At 39.1% G+C, this 22,504-nt stretch overlaps 1 protein-coding gene across 5 annotated transcripts in view; it reads right to left on the bottom strand.

Annotated features, from left to right (window-relative positions):
- Positions 1-9,236: 9,236 nt before the first annotated feature.
- YWHAZ (tyrosine 3-monooxygenase/tryptophan 5-monooxygenase activation protein zeta) overlaps positions 9,237-22,504 on the bottom strand; it is a 34,552-nt gene continuing 21,284 nt past the window's right edge. For all 5 annotated transcript variants that reach the window (XM_027064119.2, XM_053208524.1, XM_053208525.1 and 2 more), the window contains exons 4-7: positions 15,471-15,594; positions 14,602-14,765; positions 14,429-14,524; positions 9,237-11,425 (exon numbers count right to left, since the gene is read on the bottom strand). In XM_027064119.2, the coding sequence (XP_026919920.1) occupies positions 11,366-11,425; positions 14,429-14,524; positions 14,602-14,765; positions 15,471-15,594 (444 nt within the window). In that variant the 3' untranslated portion in view covers positions 9,237-11,365. The remainder of the gene's footprint in view (positions 11,426-14,428; positions 14,525-14,601; positions 14,766-15,470; positions 15,595-22,504) is intronic.

The following is a 22,504-nucleotide window of genomic DNA, read 5'->3' as shown; positions in this document are numbered from 1 at the left end:
AGGCTGTTTTGGTCCCTTATAATTAGACAAATGAGAGCTTAAAAGAATACCTGGATCCTACCCCAGATACTGATATGCAGTAGGTCTTGAGTGCTGTTAGGGCGATTCTAATGGGCAGTGTTTAGGAACCATCATTCTAGAGTTTTTATTTCTTGAGGCTCATTGTCAGCATGGAACATGGCTCCCCCCACCCCCCCATCCGAAACTGCTTTTTCCAAATCAGAGCTGGCAAATTTGCACTGGGTCTAGTATCTCCTTCTGTCTCTGTCTCACATACACTTGGGCCCTAGAAGTTTCGTTCGTGCCACTGCATGTCACCAGGTAAATGTGGCTCTCGTCCCAGCCTGACCAGGTCATACCTAAACATCAGACAGATGAGCTCTACATTCTCAAAGAGGACTCAAGTAACAACAGAATCCGGGGAACACAAACGACCATCAGAATTTCAGGTATGTGAGGGCAGATACAACATGCTGGTTGTAGGTTAAAGAGAGCAAAAAAACAGATCCGTGGAGGTTAGGGAGCAGAAAAGGCCACAGTTCTGTGCCTCCCTGTGAATAAGAGCCCCACCAATGCAGAGGATGGTTATTGTAATAAAGCTGACCTTGGGCTAGAAGCCAAGTGCATTTCTTTAAAGTCTTTTCCAAATTAACCGATAACTCAAAGGGATACTTCTGTTACCAATATCCCTATGACACTATTTTTTTTTTTTATTAAAAACCAGGCATCTATGAAGTCCAAAACAAACTTTATTCTGGAAATAAGGTCCTAGGAGAAGATTACCACACGAGAGTCATTTTCTCCAACCCAACAGTTTTTTAGCACCTATTGGGAGTAAGTCACTATGTTAGCTATTTACCAATTTAAAAAAGGGAAACCTTTTTTCTTAGCACAGAGGTCAGAAGGGGGGTTAAGTATCTATTCTGTATCTTTTGCTAAGTATCTATTCTGTGCCAGCTTCTGTGCCGAGTGCCGAGAACACAAAGATCAACAGGACATAGTTGCTGCCCTCTAGAAGCTTCGCTTGCAGGCTGTATTAGGTAGAGGACTTGGCTGGAGGGCTTCCAGAATGCCTCCCCTGATAGGCAGTACACACTTCCTCCTGGGATCCTCTGGTACATGCAGGTTCTAGCTGAGGACAGTTAAGGACAGTTATTGCCATCAGGAATTCCTGCCATCAGGAATAATTGCTGCTGGCAGAAGTGGTCTCCTGTTAACAAGGGTTTAGCGAGTTCGCAGTTGCTTTAACTTGTATAATTTTATTTAAAAAAAAATTTTTTTTTAACGTTTTTATTTATTTTTGGGACAGAGAGAGACAGAGCATGAACGGTGGAGGGGCAGAGAGAGAGGGAGACACAGAATTGGAAGCAGGCTCCAGGCTCTGAGCCATCAGCCCAGAGCCTGATGCGGGGCTCGAACTCATGGACTGCGAGATCGTGACCTGAGCCGAAGTCGAACGCTCAACCGACTGAGCCACCCAGGCGCCCCTACTTGTATAATTTTAAACCAGTGAAACTGTCGAATAAATAGTGTTCTCCATTTTCTTAATCTGAGAAGCTCTTTTTCTTTAGTCGCATCGGTAATGGGACAAAGAGAGATCACGTGCCTCCTGTTACAACGCCCTAAGGACCTGACAGCACCTCAGTAAGATTCCTGAAACAAAGTGCATAGCCTGAAACTAATGGAAAAACATCGGGATAAACCAACACAACGACAAAAAAGAAGGCCATCCTACAAATTATTTGGTCATGAAAGACAAAACTGAGAAATTGTTCCAGATCAGTGGAGACGAAAGAGACCTAGCAATTATATACAACTGAAGATCTTGGACTGGACCTTAGTAGACCCAGGGAGAGTTTTCTTTCTTTAGCCACAAAGGACATTAGTAGGACAACTGCAGGTTTGAGTAAGGTCTGTAGATCAGATGTTAGCATCACATCAGTGTAAATTTTCTGGTTTTTATAATTATAGTAAAACCTTGGATTGCAAGTAACTCATTTTGCAAGCGTTCTGCAAGACAAGCAAACATTTCTATTAATTTGTAACTTGATAAACGAGTGATGTCTTGCCATACGAGTAGAAAGCACGTGACACCGAACGTCACATGGTCACAACTGAGCCAATGGTTCTTGAAATTCGCTTTGAGATACATATGCTTGGGATTCCAAGCATGTTTCTGAAACACAGTATGCTCACAAACCAAGGTTTTACTGTGTATGGTTTTATATGAAACTATCTCGTTTTTAAGAAATAAACACTGCAGCGGTGGCCGGGTGGCTCAGGCAGTTAAGCGTCCGACTCTTGGTTTCAACTCAGGTCGTGATCTTGCGGTTTGTGCGTTCAAGCCCTCCATCGGGCTCTGTGCTGAGGGTGAAGAGCCTACCTGGGATTCTCTCTCTCTCTGTCCCTCCCCCACTCGTTTTCTCTCTCTCTCTCTCAAAAAAAAGTGAAGTATATAGAGGTAAAGAGGCCTCATATCTACAATTTACTCTCAAATGATTCAGAAAAAAATATGTAAACAGTAATAGGTTGTGATTTGGAAAATCTGGATAAAATTCTTTGTACTATTTTTGCAACTTTTCTATGGACCTAAAATTTTTAAAAAAATATTTATTTTGAGAGAGAGCACACCAGCAGAGGAGGGGTTGAGAGAGGAGAGAGAGAGAATCCCAAGCAGGCTCCACACTATCAGCTCATAGAGCCTGACTCGGGGCTCGAACTCACTGTGACATAATGACCCGAGCCGAAGTCATGATTGGGATGTTTAACCGACTGAGCCACAGAGGTGTCCCTAGGTCTAAAATTGTTTAAAATAAAAAAGAGTATTTAATGCTATCGTCATTTAGAATATGCAACCAAAGAAGGCCTTTAACTGCAAATCACCTAAAATTCCACAACATTGAACATACTTCTTTTGGAGAGGAGACACTCTCAGGTATTCACTAAATGATACAATCAAATTATTTAAAATAAGATACCCAGAATATTAACATCGTAAAATATGGATGTTTGGTTTTTGAACATTTTTTAATGTTTTTATTTATATTTGAGAGAGAGAGAGAGAGAGAGAGAGAGAGAGAGAAAGCAGGGGAGGGGTGGAGAGGGAGACAGAATCTGAAGCAGGCTCTAGGCTCCCACGTGGGGCTCGAACTCACCAGTGGTGAGATCATGACCTGAGCCGAAGTCCGACACTTAACCAACGGAGCCACCCAGGTGACCCAAATTTTTGTCTCTTAAGAGAATAATGACAAGACTTTGTTCTCGGGATAAAGCTGTTTTGTATCATTAGGCAGAAGAGTTTATTCCCTGAGATATGTATAATTCCTCATGGTTAGTGTTTTTGCTTTAAAGTCCTTTCAAAGAGGGGCACCTGTGTGGCTCTGTCAGTTAACTCCAATTTCCGCTCAAGTCATAATCTCCTAGTTCCTGAGTTCAAGCCCCACATCCGGCTCTGTGCTGATAGCTTGGAGCCTGGAGCCTGCTCTGGATTCTTTGCCCCCTTCTCTCTCTGCCCCCTCCCCCGCTCATGCTCTCTGTCTCTCAAAAAGAAACATTAAAAAAATAAATAAATAATAAAGTCCCTTGAAAGAAAAAAAAAATAGTGGGGAGCAGGAATAGGTTTTCTTAGTTTATAGAACTGGGTTCTAGTTCTAAACCAGATTACCTGCCAGATTATTCGATTACCTAGTGTCACTTCATTTTTTTGTTTCCATTTTTTTTTTTCATTTGGGTTTCCGTTCTTTCGTCTTCTTCATATCAAACGCATTTGCTTTGTGGTGTCTTTCCAACGACTCTTTCACTCAGAGTTCTCGAGAGCACGAATCTCTTCAGTTCATCCTTTGCACTGGCCTTTGTCACTCTCCACCAGGAGCTGACATTGTAAGTGAGGCCGAAGACCTAAGTGGCTTCCCGCTAAAGCCTCTCCTCTCTGTGGCCCACTCCTCTTCATCCACTGGCTGCATGGCTCAGCCGGGGCTACACTCTGTAGGGGCAGGGAGGGTCTCACGTGACCGGAAGACAACTAGACATTGCCCTCCTCTGCCCAGGACAGACGCTAAAGCCAACTTTCAGAGTCACCCACGGATCCTTTCGGGACTGGTCACCAATTATCTCTTGAGCGTGCTCTCTGCCAGCTGCTGCTTGACCACCACTCAGACTCCACCATGGGGATTCCACCCAGGCAGCCCTTTTAAGCCAAGTTTCTGGTCTTGACCCTGGCTGGCTAGAAACAGGTCCACATTCTTTGCCTCCACAAACCTTGGGAGGGCAGGCCATTTCTAATGCAGTTACGTCTCCCCCACTCTGCCCTCAGCATGGCAAGCTAGACTCCATCTTTTGACTTTAGAGTGCCCAGGGAGCCTAGTGTCACTCCATGCCACATGGATTCGATCCCAGGATAGTCTGTGAGGTGGCCCCGATGGAGCACCCCTTCTCTCCTTCACTGAGCACTCCAAAGCTTTCTCCAAATTCTCCCATTTCCAATTTTTTTGGTTCTTCAAATTTGAACCCTTAGAAAGTTCTCCAAGAATGGACTAAGGCCCGTAAAAATGACTTCCTGGGGGCGCCTGGGTGGCTCAGTCACTTAAGCGTCTGACTTCGGCTCAGGTCATGATCTCGTGGTTCACGAGTTCAAGCCCTGCGTCAGGCTCTGTGCTGGCAGCTCAGAGCCCAGAGCCTGCTTCAGATTCTGTCTCCCTCTCTCTCTCTGCCCCATACTGCTCACAATCTCTCTCAAAAATAAACATTAAAAAAACCTTTTTAATGACTTTCTGGACAGCTCCCTTGCAAATCCTGGTAAAGAAAAAAAAAATAACCAGCAACCATATTTATATTTTATCTAGTACTATTTATGGGTTAGAAATAGATTCTGTACCCTGAACTCTCGTCATTAGACTTTTCCTACAGAAACCAGTAAGACTCGAAGAATCGCAGAGGGACATGAGAAAAAAAAGTTGAAAATCTTAAGACTTGGCTATCCATGGGGCGTGACAGATGCCTCAGGGACTCAGGACTGAGTGCGGGGCATTTCCTCTAAAGATAGGGAAGCGCAGAACCTTAGGACAGTCTGAATTCGCTGAATTGGCTGAAGTGGTTTAGGACAAAAACTTCTTCAGGCCCTACAAGGACACACTATGTGCTACTAAAGACTTTCCTGCTCCTTCATTTTGGAGACCGTACTTTTCATTTGTTCCAGTGTTTCCTAGTACAGCCTTGCCAACTCAGTCCTTCCTCTGACCAAATCTCCAGTTCTTGCTTCCTGCTCCTCCAGAGTAGGTAGGACGATTTTAGGGTGTAATGAATAGGACAGCAATTGACCATTTTGTATCTCTTTCACCAAACTTGGTGGCTATTTTTCAGATTTTCTTTGCTTAATCTTACCACCATCAGGCAAGCCTTTGACTACTGAATGTACTGGCCTACTGTACCGTTTCCCTTTCTTCTCCTTTGTGACCTCTAGTGCCCAGAGCTAGATTAATCGTATCCCTTGTTTTATCCCTGTTCTTGAATGGATCGCTTTCTAACGAGTATTTGTGAACCCACCACCCCATCCCCATGCCGGTAATGTTACAAATTACTTACATTTACCTATGTCCTTCTGCCCTAGCCTGTGCCCCCACCTTATCCACAGGCAACCTCCATACTAAATTTTGTATCATTCATATTTTTGGTAGAGGAAAGAGAAATCCTATCACGTAGGTGTATGCCTAAGCAAAAGGTGTGTTCATTTTTGAACTTTATGTCGTATTGTTTTTCACAGAATATTGTTATTAAAATTCAGTCATGTTACCCGCTGGGCTGCAGTTATTTTCACTAATTAAGACTGCCATTGGATAAAATAACTCTAACCATTCTCTGTCCAATGGGCATTTGGATCGTCTATTTTGCTTGTTCAAAAAGTGCAGCAGTTTTTGGTGCACACATGCAAGTGTTCCAGGACATACACCCAGGGGCAAGTTGCTGGATTATAGCAATGTGAAAGTCACCTTTGAGATAATGCCATATTATTTTCCAGAGGGATTTAACTCCCATCAGCAATGTGTAAGAGGTCTCAAACCACATCATCTCCAATATTTGGCATTACCAGACTTCCAAATTGTATTAAGTGGGGGGTAAGACGGTGGTATCTAATTGTGGTCCTGGTTCACATTTCCCTTGTTAAACCTCTCTTCATATAATTACTGGTCCTCTAGTTCCTCTTCCATGAAAATGTTCAAAATCTTTGCCCACTTTCCTATTTTCTTGTTGTTTGTATTATTCATACTGATTCTTTGTCAGCTATATGTTGTCTCAGTTACTTTCCACTTCCACCTAAATTTTTATGTAGTTGAATTTAAAGTTCATATATACACTGAGTCTGAGTTTACATATAACTTTCTTAGTTATACATGTTGTGTCCATTTTGAGATGTTTCCTTACAAACTGCAAAATCACCAAGTTATCACCTCTATCTTCCGAACATTGTTCACCCGTTAACTCCTTCATTCTTCTGGATTTGATTTTTGTGCATGGCATGATTTACAAGTGCAAATGGCATTTTCTTAAAATACACAAAATTGTAAGTTACTTATTTCCTCTCGACACAGTGAAAGTTCCAAAAGAGTACCTGTTTCCACACCAAACCAGTCATTAATGTGGAGAACCTGTTATGGCAGGTAACTTTATCCTTAATCTCCTTGCTTTGGGAATCATCTGCTGAGCAGATCCACAACCTTATTTTACAGACTGTGGTTTTAGAACTAGCCTTTTCTGACTCAGAATGTAGTCTTCCCAATTATGTGTTCCCATCCCCCTGCAGACTTCAGCAGTAAGGAGACTCAATCATTAAAGCCCATGGGAGCTTTGCCAAAAATGCATATTCCTGGACTCCAACCTAAAAACTTACAATCCTTGAGACTGGTTGCAGGGAACAGACATTTTTAAGCTCCTCAGGTGATCAAAAGCATTGAAACTGAAAACCACAAGCCTGTTATTTAGAAAACAGAATGTTAACCTATTTCTTCCCTAGACAGAGTCCCTTGCTTGTGGGAGCATGGAAATTGTCTTTTAAGTTCTTGTAACTTGAAGCCTTTGCACATGCTGTTAACCTCCACCTGCACCCCATTCGTTCTGCAAGTCCTGACTCAAACGTAAATCTTGTACTGACAGGTTTTGAGGTCTGGATTTGGAAATTAATACGTAAGTCTTTTATGCACATTTGACCGGTTAAGTTTGTGCTTTCAGAAATTTCATGGAATGGGCTCAAATATGGAAAAAAGTACTCATCAACTGAGTCTCTGGCATCACTCGGGGTTGAAAAGAGCTGTGCCTAAATCCACCTACTTTCAACTTGGTTTCTATAGCCAAGACACATGTTTGCTTGTCCAGCATGATAGACATTCTTATCAACTGAGTAAGGGGCACCTGGGTGGCTCAGTCAGTTAAACACCCGACTCTTGATTTCAGCTCCGGTCTTATCTCAGGATCATGAGATTGAGCCCCACGTCTTGGGATTCTCTCTCCTGCTCTCGGCCCCTCCACCACCCATGCATGCCCTCTATCAAAATAAACAAACAAATTGAGTAATTAGGATAATACAGGGCAGGTGCAGATGTGTTCCAGAAAGTTCGCAGGTCAAAAGTCTTGCTATTCCAGGAACTACTTGGGGGTTGACAGTCATATATAAACTAAGACTTTGAAGAATCCAGGTGGGCAGTGTCGGATTTGGATGGATACTGCAACACTTTTGTGGTTAGTTTTCAAGTTAAAGCAGATCTACCGTGATGAGCTCTCTCCAAGACGATTTCGTCATCCAAGAGTATCATTTTCCTTAAAGGTCTGTTTGTGAAGTCTCTTTAAAAAAACAAAACACAACAACCTACACAGATCCAGCAATACCTTATTTTTAGGCCTTTAATCTTTAGGAGAACTAGAATTAACCAAGAAGATTGTGACTGCCACGTCACACTAAAGAGAATTTTATGGACATACTTTCACATTTAGCATAAGATCCAAGTCTAGCCATCTTCCAAGTGCCTGGTTTCAGCCACCACCTCAGAACTGTAGATGTTTCCATTCCGCCACTAGAATTTCCTACATACAACAAAACAAAGCAAAAAATTATGGTTTCTTGCTCTTCCCCTCCAGGAATGTGTTCAGACTGTCTCTGAGAAGATAGCACCAGTTAGAAAGTTCCTCACACACTGCAGGTTCTCATGCAAGGACTATCGCGTCCGTGCATCCAAATGAAGTGCCCTTTTCCCCTAACGTAAAGGATATTAAACTGTTTTAATGATGCTGTCACTACTGCAAAGTCTCCAAAATTCTCAGATTTGCACCAAGAGGCCACGTAAGACTTTTCAACATCTCATTGTTGGTTAAGAGTTCCCCAATTATTCAATGAAGGTTTTACTCTCAAACTGAGGTCTAACCACAAATAATCTTGAGACTACACATTCCATATTGGCCTTGACTAGTTTTAAATAGGATTTGGGCCATGGGGCAGGATTGACTGCAGGGAAGCCAAAATGGAAAACAACTTGAGGCCTTAGTGAAGCCACTTCACATTCTTTTAATTCTCCTAGTCCTCCCTCCCCGACGCCATCTGTACAATCTTTATAGCATGAAGCAGGAGCGGACCTATGAAATGCAAAAGCTAGAACCAGAGGCCAGAGCTGCAGCCGAGTCCATCCTTTCAACTGATTGCACTGCTGGTTCTTCTCTCAAAGGACAACTGTGAAGTGGAATCTAGCTTTTCTTTGTTTTAAACAACTCCAAGACTACACACACGCAAAATACACTGTTGGGTTCTCCAAATTCCTGGAAATACCACGTTACATTGACAAAAACAGACATGAAGCCTGGATTTGGGACAATTGAAGAAATGTTATAAAAATTTATTATTCAAATCCCAAGGCAAAAAATCTCAGGTTGGAATCTTCCTTCATCTATTGGGCACTAGTGCGTAGAAACATTAAATTAACAGCTAATATTAATGAAGTATTATCACAATTTATTTCAATATCAAACTAATTTAGATGACTAATGCACATAAATAGGCAAATGTGACAAGCTTTAGATTTTATTTATAGTTTACTTGAATGAGAATCAAGTCTAGCTTAATGTTCCTTAGCTATAAATGATTACTTCATGTCCTTGGCCTGGGGGTCAGGAGAAATCGTAAAAAAAGAGCCATGAAGAGGATTATCTTACCCCAATGCATAAAAGATCTTTTCTCCTTGAAAGAAAGACCCCAAGGCCTCCATTGCACTTTTATTTGAATGTAGTATTTGGGACAACTGTCCCAAAGGGCTGATATTTCCCAATTTAATCTGAGGTCATAATAAAACAAGCAACAAAACAGTATTTGGGATTTCAGTTTCTCACCCTTATCACCAAGACTCACTGCCTCCCATCATCAATATTTATTGAGCATTTACAGTGTACTAGGCACAATAGAACATACAGAAAACATTGTCCCTGCTCTTGAGGAGCTTACATTCTAAAAGAAAAAAAAATACACCTCTTTTAAAATGGTATTTTTGTTTGGTGTTTTCTGCAAGGTACTGAGGAAATAGTCTGTAGGGTGAGCTTTGGGTATAACTTAGCCCCATCATTATTTAAAGAGAGGAAGAGGAAGGATTTTAAAGGCAGACAATGACAGACCATTCAGGAAAGATAGGGTTTACAAGGAGATAAACACAATCTCATCAACTAAGGAGAGATTTGCTGCAGTAAATAGGATGAGGGAAATAGTTTGTGGGATGCAAGCAAAGGAAGCAAGGTATCCTTAGACATTGAGTGGAGCCAGAAAAATCATGCGGCCTTTTTTCCAAGTACACGGCCACCAAAGTAGGAATGGTTGGTGACAAGACAGAAGGCTAAAAAAGGTAATCCTGTACACCTGACAAATAGAAAGAATAAAGATCAAAATTGAAGGCAGGCTATAACAAGATCAAGAAATCCTTAAAAACAAAAGTGATTTGGAAGCACAAAACTTAATGCTACCCAATGTCATGATGGGCCAAGAACAAAAACATTGTGGCTTCCTAAGTCAGAAAATGCCATATACCAAAATTTTAAATGGAACACATTACTTTTTTTCCAATCAATCTCCCATCTGGAAAAAAAAAAAACACAAGGAGAAATATGGGACATGGTGGTTGGGAACAGTAGTAGTTATAGTAGTAGTATTTTGTTGTTATGATAACCTTTGTACTTAAACTTGGTAAAAGCCCATTAGCTGCCAACAGGGAATAAGGAATAAATTTCCAAAAATGTACAATTTCCTTTAGAGAAGTTTCAGAACCAAAAGACTAATTTACATGAAAAGCTGTATAGAAAGTAGTTGAAAAGTCCATTCATAAAACTTTTATTCCACTTACATGAACTTAATACACGTGTTCTTAACAATTATGCTTGGATTGTTCATGAAAATTTCATAAGACATTAAACAAAGCTAGCCGTCATCTCAAGTTATTTCCCTGTTAACTATTTTTACAGCACATGCATGTTAGGCAAGTATCAAAAAAAAAAAAAAAATCACAAAAGCAAAAAAAACCAAAAACAGAAACCAAAAAAAAAAAAAAAAACCCTAAAAAAAGTTAAATACGTGGGATTTTTGTTTTGCTGCTGTGCTTGATATACATAAAGTAATGGATATCAAGCAATTCGTTTTACTGCATCTTTACTTGTACATTTGTTCTTAGGTTGCCTAAAACATTTAAATACAAATAAAATGAGTGTAGCAAAAATAATGAAAGCAAACAGCAGATAACTTTACAAATAATGGAATGTGAACCGTTTCTGCCCTTATCCAGAGTAAATTGGGTCACAACTAAAGGATCACTTCTGTAACTGTAGTCAAAGGTGTGCACATTTGAGAATGAGTACGCCACAGATACACATGGCTCAACATGTAATATCTACGGGACGCCCATTTCTACTACAGCCCTGTAAGTGCTCCAAACCTTAAAGTACCCACAAAAACTACACCTGTATCTGGAACCAATTATCCCTTTTATTCCCCACCAGGACAAACCAATATGCAGGCAGTTTTCTTTGCTTAGACATGGAAGCAGTTTTAACACTGGCCCTTGTGAAGCCACAATGTACCAAAAGTACTATGCCAAACGTTTATACTAGTATAAAAATTCCACATCCCCATATTGGCCACCTCAAGATGAAAACAGATAACTCCCTAAATGTTAACTGGCTCTACTCCCCTAATATTAAACATAAAAACCACATGGGAAATATAGAAATTCAAATAGAAGTAACATAAACCTGTCATAAATCGTAAACAAAAAACTATTTGTGGGACAGCATGAATGACAAATGGTCTACTGTGTAAATTTTAGAATGAGGCAGACAAAAGTTGGAAGGCCGGTTAATTTTCCCCTCCTTCTCCTGCTTCAGCTTCATCTCCTTGGGTATCCGATGTCCACAACTGGTTAAAAAAGAAAAAAAAAAAAAAGATTTTTCAGCACAGGTCAGAAAAAAAAAAAAAAATCTCAATATACTTATCAAGGTACCAAAACATAACCACAGCTTTTTCGGAAAGGCTTTCTTTAGAAAATAGCAGCAATGAAGAGAACAATGAAGATGGAAAACATCCTTATTTTCTCCCTAACCACTGCGTAAACATTTTAAGTACAAAGAGTTGTCTTCAAATAACAAGGTCAGATACAAGAAATTCTTGATTATTCACATGAGAGAAAACAAAATAAACATCACAGAAGAGCCATAAAATACTAAGTATTAATAGCTACGAGAATATCAGACTGCCCTGAATACCCCCAATATGAGAGATCCTCTTAATCCAACCCATGTTCAAGCTCAGGTCGACTACTTTCCCTTGGTAAAACTTAAGACTCCCTACTCGAAAGGGAATCCCACACTCCATGAAATTCAAGAGTGAGGATATCAAGTCTGAATTAAATTACAAATTTAGCTTTCTAATGTTTTTAGCTTAGAGAAACATACCTTTGTCAATCTGTAGGATTCAAAATAAATAGCTGAATACAAAACACTGGTCACAACCCAACCTTCTGAGAGGTAATTAAGTAATTAAGACTATGGATTCTATTAATTTTTCATTAAGTTTATCAGCGAGTTAAAAAAATGATTTCAAAATTAGTTCAGCGGCTTCAAATATTAACTTTTGCAAATCTAAATAGTTCATAATGACTTTTAGAGATAATTACAAAAGGCCTAATTCAAGATGATCTTAAATTTTATATTGCTTATACAATGAAAACACCTCAATATTTTCCTAACTCCCAAGTCACCCACTAGCTTTCTTTATTTATTAACCAAATAGATCTCTGGCCTGGAAAGGAGACTTCTTCCAAGGTCATATTTAAATTAAATGACCTCTGGAAGCCTGTGTGTTCCTATTAAACAGGGGTTTATAAGATGAAATTGTCTTCTAACACCTCTTCCCAGTTCTGAACTTCAAAGATTCTTGAATTTTCCATAAATGCCTTAAAAAACTTGACACATTTTTTCTACTAGGGTTATGCGTTAGCAATTATTAGTCAACCAGATCCAGACTCAAATACTAGGTAGTTTTGACAAAATTTCTTTACTTAACAGATAAATGATCTAACCAACTAATAATGATACCCAGTGATACCACCGAGGCTCAGAGAAGCCACAGTAACTAGTGACAGAATCAGAATATAATCCTTTTCTTCTTACTCAGTTGTTCCAGGATGCTCTTCATGCTATACTAATATCCAAAATTTAGCTGGAAGTACATGTATCAGATCACGCCCTCTCAAAAAGTGATGACACTGTAACAGTAAGCAGGCCCCAATTTCTACCTTATAGGAATGACAAGGTTCATCACTTCAAACCTTTAGAAAATATGAAAATTCTTAATATTAAAAAGAGGTAACAAATTGAAGTGCTTCTTTCATTTGTTGTAAGAAATTCATTCTTGGGGCACTGGGTGGCTCAGTCAATTAAGTGGCCAACTTCGGCTCAGGTCATGATCTCATGGTTTTTGAGTTCAAGCCCAGCATCAGGCTCTGTGCTGACAGCTCAGAGGCTGGAGCCTGCTTTGGATTCTGTGTCTTCCTCTCTCTCTGCCCCTCCCCTGCTTGCGTGCAGGCACGCTCTCTAAGATAAATGAGCATTAGAAAAAAATTAAAAAAAAAAAAAAAAAATTCATTCTTTAGGAAAATACAGGTTATTCTCTTGACTAAAACATCCCACAAGTTCCTGGTAGCCCCCAGTTACACTTTCTAAAATAATTTTGTTTATAGTAATAATAAAGTACATGATGCAGTTCAAAAACCTTTGCTGAGAGTATTCAATACTAGAATATTGAACAGGTTCAGAAAACCGGCAGTGAACTGGAATAAAGCTTAGAAGTAAAATATATGAAATGATGATATACAGTCCTCAAGCTCTACACTGAGTGCAATCTTCACTCCTAGCTCATTACCTGGCACAGCAGAATTTGATAATTTTGTCACTTAAGCCTCAAAACTTCAAATTTAATATTTATCTGAAGGAGAATGGAAAAACCTATGGGACTAAAAAGACAATACAACCACTTTGTAAGGTGTAGACTTTATCTGGATCCCAATTCAAATAAAAAACTGTTTTAAAAAGGCATTGTAGGGGCGCCTGGGTGGCGCAGTCGGTTAAGCATCCGACTTCAGCCAGGTCACGATCTTGCGGTCCGTGAGTTCGAGCCCCGCGTCAGGCTCAGAGCCTGGAGCCTGTTTCCGATTCTGTGTCTCCCTCTCTCTCTGCCCCTCCCCCGTTCATGCTCTGTCTCTCTCTGTCCCAAAAATAAATAAACGTTGAAAAAAATAAAAAATAAAAAAAATAAAAAGGCATTGTACTTCTTTCTTTCAGTCTGGAGTAGCCTAAGCAGGGATAAGCATGACGTCCCATAAAAAGCCTTTTTTTTTTCTTTAAACAAAAGGCTAGCTAGGCAAAATACAGTTCCATTTAGATTCCACAGAATATCTTCAATTTTGTAACTGAACTTACTGATGGAGTACATATGGAAGCAACTTCAAGAAAACTATTTTTTTTTAAAGAAAATCATTTTTAACGGAACTTAAACATAAAACTTTACTATACTTTTGATACTAAAAACTAAATTCTACTGTGACTAAAATGAACAAATGGAAACACTCAGATTGGAACAGAAAATAAAAGTCTATGTGATTAAAAGTTGAAAACCATGGGTTAAAAAATGATTTTTAAGAACTAAAATTGTAACAACAGATATGTAACTAACCAAAGTATACATTTTTGGTCCTTGACCTATTTATTATTTGTTTCTGCAAAGGTGGTTTTTCTTCACAGCTCTAAATAGCAGATAGTATTTTGCATTCAATAAGGAGGTGAGAAAATATTCCTGTAGTTATCAACGAAACAACAGAATTTCAACCACAGTGGCCATTAATGACGTTTGTTATGTACTTACTGTCAAGTTGTCTCTCAGTAATTGCATTATTAGCGTGCTGTCTTTGTAGGACTCTTCACTTAATGTATCGAGTTCAGCAATGGCTTCATCAAAAGCCTATGATCGAAAAAGTACATTTAAGTGCTCAAATAATAAGGATTACTAAATTTCCACAAAACAGGTAAAATACCTACTGTCTTTGCAAGAGAGCAGGCTTTCTCCGGGGAGTTCAGAATCTCATAATAGAACACAGAGAAGTTAAGGGCCAGCCCCAATCTGATAGGGTGTGTTGGTTGCATTTCCTTTTTGCTGATCTCAAAAGCTTCCTGGTATGCTTGTTGTGACTGATCCACAATCCCTGGGTAATAAAACACACCAAAATGTACTGACAAAGTTTGCACTTCATCTTCCTCCTTCAAACCAAACCTTTAGTATCCAATGATATCCTCTAAAATATTAAGTTGTAGCAACCTTAACTGAATGAGGCTTATAAATTAAAAAACAAACAAAAACCTTCTCCAGGAACATACTAGCCACTGGTCAACGTCAAGACAAAAACAAATCACCTCAGAATTATTACATTTTTAGTAATCAGTCTGTACTGCTCTACAGTTATGTTGTGATCATGATTTCTTAAAATTTTAAGGAAACATTCTTATGCACAAAATTGGCTTTTCAGCAAGTGAACATTTTAGAACACCAATATTAGGCAGTAGATGTACCTTCTCAGGACTTTAAAAAAATTAATTACTGCTCTTCATTTCGTGCTCTAAGCAATTAAAAAACACAACCCGTGATATCCCAGAGGCACCTGTGTGGCTCAGATGGTTAAGTGTTTGAGTCTTGATTTCGGCTCAGGTCATGATTTCACGGTTTATGAGTTCAAGCCCTGTGTTGGGCTCTGTGCGGACAGCATGGAGCCTGCTTGGGATTCTCTCTCTCCCCCTCTCTCTACCCCTCCCCGCTGCTCACTCTCTCTCAAAAAAATAAACAAAAAAAAGACTATTTCCATACTGTGTTATATTATACAAACTCAACAAACACATTGAAAAACACAGTATACCTTTCTTGTCATCACCAGCAGCAACCTCAGCCAAGTAACGATAGTAGTCTCCTTTCATTTTCAAATAGAAGACTTTGCTCTCTGCTTGTGAAGCATTGGGGATCAAAAACTTTTCCAAAAGAGACTTTAGAAGAAAAGAAACAGTCATAATAAGAATAAAATCATTATAAGACTAAAAAAATATCTGCATTTCTTAAGAGCATACTGTATGTAGCTTAAGTGACAAAATTTTAATACCGTTATTGCCAATAATACAATTGTTAATGTAGTAGGCCCAGGAATTTGTGGTTTAAAAGAAGGATGCTTTGGACAGCAATACTTAAAATCTGAAGTTAGTGTTGAATTTATTACTTAAGGATGATACATTTTGAATATGTACCTCCCTCACATTTTGCTATCTATATACATGCTGATAAAAATGACAATGTTTCAGTGAATGTAAAAGCAGCACAGCTCCCAACAAGCTTTTTCTAACAGGCTGTCAAACTTTCCATTTTCAAGGTAGTCATTAGAAGGAAAAGAATGTAAGAGATGAACCTTTTGGGACTCTGGACGATTATGACCCAAGCAAAAACCAATAATGTAACAGACACTCTTAGAATGCATAAAGAGAAAGCAGAACAAAATTAATTTCATTTAGAAGAACACAATTCAAGCAAAACTTCACAGCAGGCAGAAAGTTGTTCAAAGTCAAAAGTTTAACTGTTTCTAATTAGGACAGTAGGTAGATAGGATTATGAGAATTAAAGATCTGAAGAGTAAACTTGTAAATTCATTAAAGTGATGTTTAGCTAATAAAATACATGTTTACAGATGACACCAGACAATAGATAAAACTTCATCCTGTAATTTTGTTTTTTATTAACAATTTAAATTAATTAAAACCCTAACATGCTAATAATAATTACATTCTGTAATTGATACACAAAGCAAAAAATTAGATGGCCGGATTCAGGGGAGAAGGCACAATAAACTAGTGATTTTTTTTTCTTTTAAAGGGGAGAAAGAGAATTCCAGTAGTACAATTAGGCAAAAGTTAATAATCAAAAACCAAAATCATCTCACCACCCCCAATTTTCCTAACTAAAAATACCCTAGGAATCAAGGGAAGTCAATTTTCAACGAGGCTTAGTCCCAAACTAGTCAGTTTTTACAAGGAAAAGAGTTAATTCTTGGTTTCTATTCTTCTGGCAGTCACCCAGTAATTCAGTCTAATAACACCTACTTATATGCAAAACAGTTAGAAGCTACAGATACCCAGATGAAGTGGGTAGTGGCCAACACAGCAGTAGGGCCAAGCTGCACAGCAGTATGGGAAGGGGTTGAAGGTGAGAAGTCAATCTAAAATGTTTCCTGTTATTATTAACCAATATTTGAAACTACTAGCCTGAAATCAGATGAACACCTCGATTAGGAAACAAAAACTATATTACAACCACACCCATAACCCTTGTGTTCAAAGATCTCTCAGTTCCAAGTGTTTTGTCCTTTGAATACCATGTTCTGTAGGACATGAGCACTCTTTGAACCCTAACTATGGCAGCTCTTTTGGGATCTACCTCCAAAAACCACTGCTCCATTTAATATAATCAGTAGATTTTTCACTGATGTGAATGTGATTTTTAAAAATGTCACTTAGAAACAAATGATTAGGCCTTTTCAAGTTTTATAAAAATAACATTATTTGTTCAACTATGGAAGGTGGCATAGCAGAGTGGCTTTGAAGTCAGTCTAGGTTTAAATGGTGGCAACTCTACACTTAGAAGGGTAAATTCTATTTCTGACAGACTAGGCTAAGGATTAGACTATGATGTCTAATTAAAGAAAAATATGTGATTAACCAGAATTCACAAATAATTTCAGATCAAATAGCAAAAAAAAAAAATGCAAATTTAAAGAAGGCTCCGTGTATATTCAAGTCAACTGTGAACTGTTCTCTGGCTCATTTACATATGTAACATTACATTAAGAATATTTTTAGGTGCCTGGGGGCTTCAGTTATGTGTCTGACTCTTGATTTTGGCTCAGGTCATGATCTCATGGTTGTAAGATCAAGGCCCACATTGTGCTCCATACTGGAAGTGGAGCCTGCCTTAGATTCTCTCTCTCCCACTCCCTCTGTTCTCTCACATATTCTCTCAAAAAAAGAAAAAGAAAAAAAAAGTATTTTCAAGTAAAAGAAGTGACAATAACTAAGCCCAATCATGAAAGTAATTTGTCACCTATGCATTTATATTTCAAATTTTACTGCTTCAGTATTTTTCACATTCACCTAATTCTACTGTGCTAAAAACACTAAGAATACAATGATGGGCAAGATAGTCTCTAAGTTTGTGGACAACTGTTCTGGCAAAGAATACAAATGAAACTAAGAATAATAGGCCCAGGGGCGCCTGGGTGGCTCAGTCGGCTGAGCATCTGACTTCGGCTCAGGTCGTGATCTCGGGTTTGTGAGTTTGAACCCCGCATCGGGCTCTGTGCTGACAGCTCAGAGCCTAGAGCCTAGAGCCTGGAGCCTGGAGCCTGCTTGGGATTCTGTGTCTGGCTGTCTCTCTGTCCCTCCCCTGCTCACACTCTGTCTCTGTCTCAAAAATGAATAAAACATTAAAAAGAAAATTAAAAAAAGAATAATACGGCCCAGTCATGACCTTCACTTTTCAAAGACTTTAACCCATTCTAGGTCAAGATGAGGGCCACAAACACGTGCAGTTAAGAGTGAATCACTTAAGATGTACGTAAAACTTTAAAGTATATAATTTGTGGAAGTTACTTATGCAAGGTGTCAAGAAATTAGTAACCGATCTTTTAGGAGTATTAACTTCTGTATCCCCAAAAACGCAGTTTTATGTTGGAGTGAAAATTTCATATGGGAATTTTTTTAAACTGCAATTAAGCACCTCTTCCTCCAAAGTGAATGCCAAATTAGCCATAGTATCTGACTAAAACAGTAACAACAACAAAAAACTTTAAAAGACATTAATCAGAAAGCACAAGTAATAGGAAGGCAAGACAACAGTAGTCAAGCAGCTTACTGGCCTAATGATTGACCAAAAGAACCGAATTAAGTTAATCAACAGTGACAAGTATTTCTGGTGAATGAAATGCTGACTACGAGTTGAGAAAGCAAGCTCATCAAACTGTACACTATGAAAACGTGCAGTTCTTTGTCAGTTACACCTCAACAAAGCTGTTACAAGTAAAAAGCTGAAAAAGCAGTAAGTGGCAAATAAACAGCAATCATATCTTCCAATGACATAAAGCTAAGAACCATTAAAACTTAAACAAGAAGACTGGATATTAAAGATTAATAAATAAAGGGGCCGGCTAACATTTGGTTCGATAAGCTAACTATAATATAAAAAAACCAGAATTGGGGTAGACACTCTCTAAAGATGCCCACCACTAATTCCCCTCCATTCCTGTCCACATATGCCATTCTTCCTCCTGCTGAGGTGTGGAATTTATTCCCTTTCTCTTGAGTTCGGACTAACTTTGAGGACTTGCTTTGACTAAGAGAATGCAGTGGAAGTGACTGAGTTCCATTTCTGAGCCTAACGCTTAAGAGGACTGGCAGCTTTCCATTTTGCTCTTGGAACCCATATCCAGCCCGTGAAGAGTCAAACCACCTTGCTGGAGAGAAGGGACAAGACAAGTTAGCCCAAGGAATGGGACATGTTAAGTAAGTCATTTGGATATGTCAGCTCCAGCCAAATGCAGCAATGAGTGACTCCAGCCAATATACCATGTGAAGAGCTTCAGTTGAGGCAAGCCACAGAATCACAAGAAAGAAAAAAATCACTGTTTTAAAAGTCACTATAAATTTAAATGGTGACACATTAAACAACCAAGAAAAAAGATCATGAAGCTGGCATTTCTGACACTTAAATTATTTAATTTGATCCTTCCAAAAGTTACCCATGAGATAGATACAAACTAAATTATCCCTATCCTACAAAAGACAATGGGGCCCAGCTATGCTATGTGCTCAAAACCACAACTAACTTGTGAACTCCAACTAGGAAATCTGACCTGTACTACTAAAATTATGCTCCATTTTTTTTCTGCCTCAATAGGGTGATACACCTACCAAAAAGGATGTGATTCCAAGATATTAATAGAATGAGGAATCAAAATTAAGGAAAATGATTAAGTTCTATAAGGTATTAATGACACCAAATCTAGAATATATTGCTTCTTTAAAAAAAAAGTATCAAAACAGACACTGACAAACTGGAGAATATCCAGGAAAGCAAGAGTGGTCAAGAAACTAGAAACCATCACGAAGGTTTAAAGAATTATGACAAGAATGGCTCTAGACGAGACTAGTTAAATTTAGCAAGAGGCAGATTTCTGCTCAGTAAGAGAGATTTGTATGAGTGGTCCAAACTTGGAATAGGCCATCTAGTCAGACAGCTCCATCTACTCTTCCAGAAATTTTTAAGGAAAAGTAAGATGATTATTTGGCTATTTTATAGAGGAGATTCATAAATCAGATGTGGTTTCATTCAACTCTAATGTTAGATACTGAAGATACAGAATTCATTCAATTAATTTTGACACTAAAGAGGCAATTAAGTATATTCATTTCTTAAACTGATGAAAGGGAAATAAAAGGTATATTTTCCAGACTAAGAAGCCAGAGGAAAGAGGCAAACATAGGGAGAAGACCAAGGTGGAAAGAGTAAGAACAGGGGGCACTTGGGTGGCTCTACTGGTTAAGTTTCCAACACTTGGTTTCTGGTTTTGGCTCAGGTCATGATCTCACAGTCATGGGGATACGGGACAGAGCCTGCATCCGGCTCTGTGCTAGGCTGGCCGTGGAGCCCACAGGAGATTCTCTCTCCCTACCCCCCACCCCCACCCCAGCACACACATGAGTGCTCGCTCTCTCAAAAAAGAGTAAGAAAAGGAAAAACAACAAAGCAGCACTAATCAGAAAGCAGCAGTGACAAGGAAAAAAAAATTGTGGAGGTGAGCAAATTAAAAAAATGGAAGGGAGGAAAGGACTAACAGCTATTTGCAAAACATGCTAAAAAAACTTCAGAGAATATCCTACTAAATATACAGTGCAACCTCCTAAATTTCATTCATCTACTGTAGTACAATATAAGTGATAATGCTGGGACACTGTTAAGAATCTGAATTCAAAGGGGAAACATAGCATTATTTAAGAGGTAGGTGAGACATCACAACTTCCAACTATGAGACAAAGAATGACTACTGACATACCTGCATTTATAAAATTCTTCTATAGCATAGTACATTGTTTTTAATACAAATGTAATTAAAATGGAAAAGGATATTTAAGTCAAACACGAAATTAAAAAACATCTTAAACTCAAGCACTGAGGCTACATAATCCATATGAACCTTGCTGAAATATAATTTGATTTAAAAATTCACAGTATTGGGGCACGTGGGTAGCTCAGTTGATTAAATGTCCGACTTTGCCTCAGGTCATTATTTCGCAGTTCGTGAGTTCAAGCCCCGTGTCAGGCTCTTGGCTGAGAGATCAGAGCCTGGAGGCTGCTTCAGATTCCGTGTTTCTCTCTCTTCCTCTCACCCATTCACACACACACACTCTCTCTCTCATTCCAAAGTAAACACACATTAAAAATTCACACTGTTTTCTCTAGCAATTTAAAAACCTGCTTTTGATGAAACCACTGTCTCTTAATGTTAAGTGGGACAGAAAGCAGCAAGATACCACTAGAAGCCCACATCCAACACCTCTCTGTAAATGTTCATTATCCAGTGCTAAGTGATATGGCTCTCTTTTTTTTAACGTTTATTCATTTTTTGAGAGAGCGAGCACACCAGCATGGGTGGGGGAGGGGAAGAGAGAGAGGGAGACACAGAATCTGAAGCAGGCTCCAGGTTCTGAGCTGTCAGCAAAGAGCCCGATGTGGGACTCAAACTCACAAACCGGGAGATCATGACCCGAGCTGAAATTGGACGCTTAAGCAACTGAAACACCCAGGCGCCCCAGAAATGGTATCATTCTTAAGATGAGGCACTGAACCTTAATCTAGTCAATGGATAGATTATGTGGCCCTTGAGGTTAGAGATAAAAGATTTTTCTCCATCTACAAATACAATTAAGCTCTTAGGTTGTGAAAACACTTAAGATACACATATGGGGGTCAAGCAATGACTTTTTCCCCCAAACCAGTCAATCTACCACAGCAGGATACATTAGTAATAGTTTCTAACACATGCTTTGATCCAAGAATGATCTAATACCATCAATGCTTTGACTTGGAAGTGCATTAAAATTAAGGAACCACATAAACTGACATGTCATGTAGTCTTGGCTACCCTTCCTGGGGTAGGCTCAACTTGCCTCCACTCATAGGAACTTAAAACATTCAATCCTGACTGTGGTCAAATACTTGGTCTTCTTTTATTTATTTTTTTTATTTTTGGGAGAGCGCAAGTTGGGGAGGGGCAGAGAGAGTGGGACAGAGGATCCAAAGCAGGCTCGGTGCTGACAGCAGGGAGCCCTGATGTGGGGCTCGAACTCACAAACCCAACTCATAAACTGAAATCATGACCTGAGCCGAAGTCCGACGCTCAACTGACTGGACCACCCAGGTGCCTCTGTGGTCAAACATTTCTAAAGAAAGGTTTATAAACTGAAAATCTATCGCCATTCTACGGACATACCACTATCACTGGTCCTTTAGTATGATTATAGTATGAAATTAAGAGGAAGAGTAAAACATCAACCCTTTAGGCAACAATTAGACCAGAAACCACCTACAACACCAAAACTACTACCTGAACCGGTGGCAAGACTCTAATCTCTGGGTATCCAAGCACTTCTTGGAACAAAAGCTCGGTAATAAAGCAAACACTCCAAAATCAGGCAGACTTTGAAAGCTCCTCTTGTCATTAATTTGGTATCTCAAGCCAATTAATCTCAGCTCTAATCTATAAAATTAAATCAAAATCTACTTCTATAAAATGATCAAAATGAAAATCTACTTCAAAGGCTGCTATGAGGTCTAAATGAGAGTATAAATAGGAAAGCG

This window comes from Acinonyx jubatus, chromosome F2, assembly GCF_027475565.1.
Source record: "Acinonyx jubatus isolate Ajub_Pintada_27869175 chromosome F2, VMU_Ajub_asm_v1.0, whole genome shotgun sequence".
NCBI classification, from domain to species: Eukaryota; Metazoa; Chordata; class Mammalia; order Carnivora; family Felidae; genus Acinonyx; species Acinonyx jubatus.
Note: the sequence above shows the minus strand (reverse complement) of the source record. Positions and strands in the feature narration are given on the sequence as shown.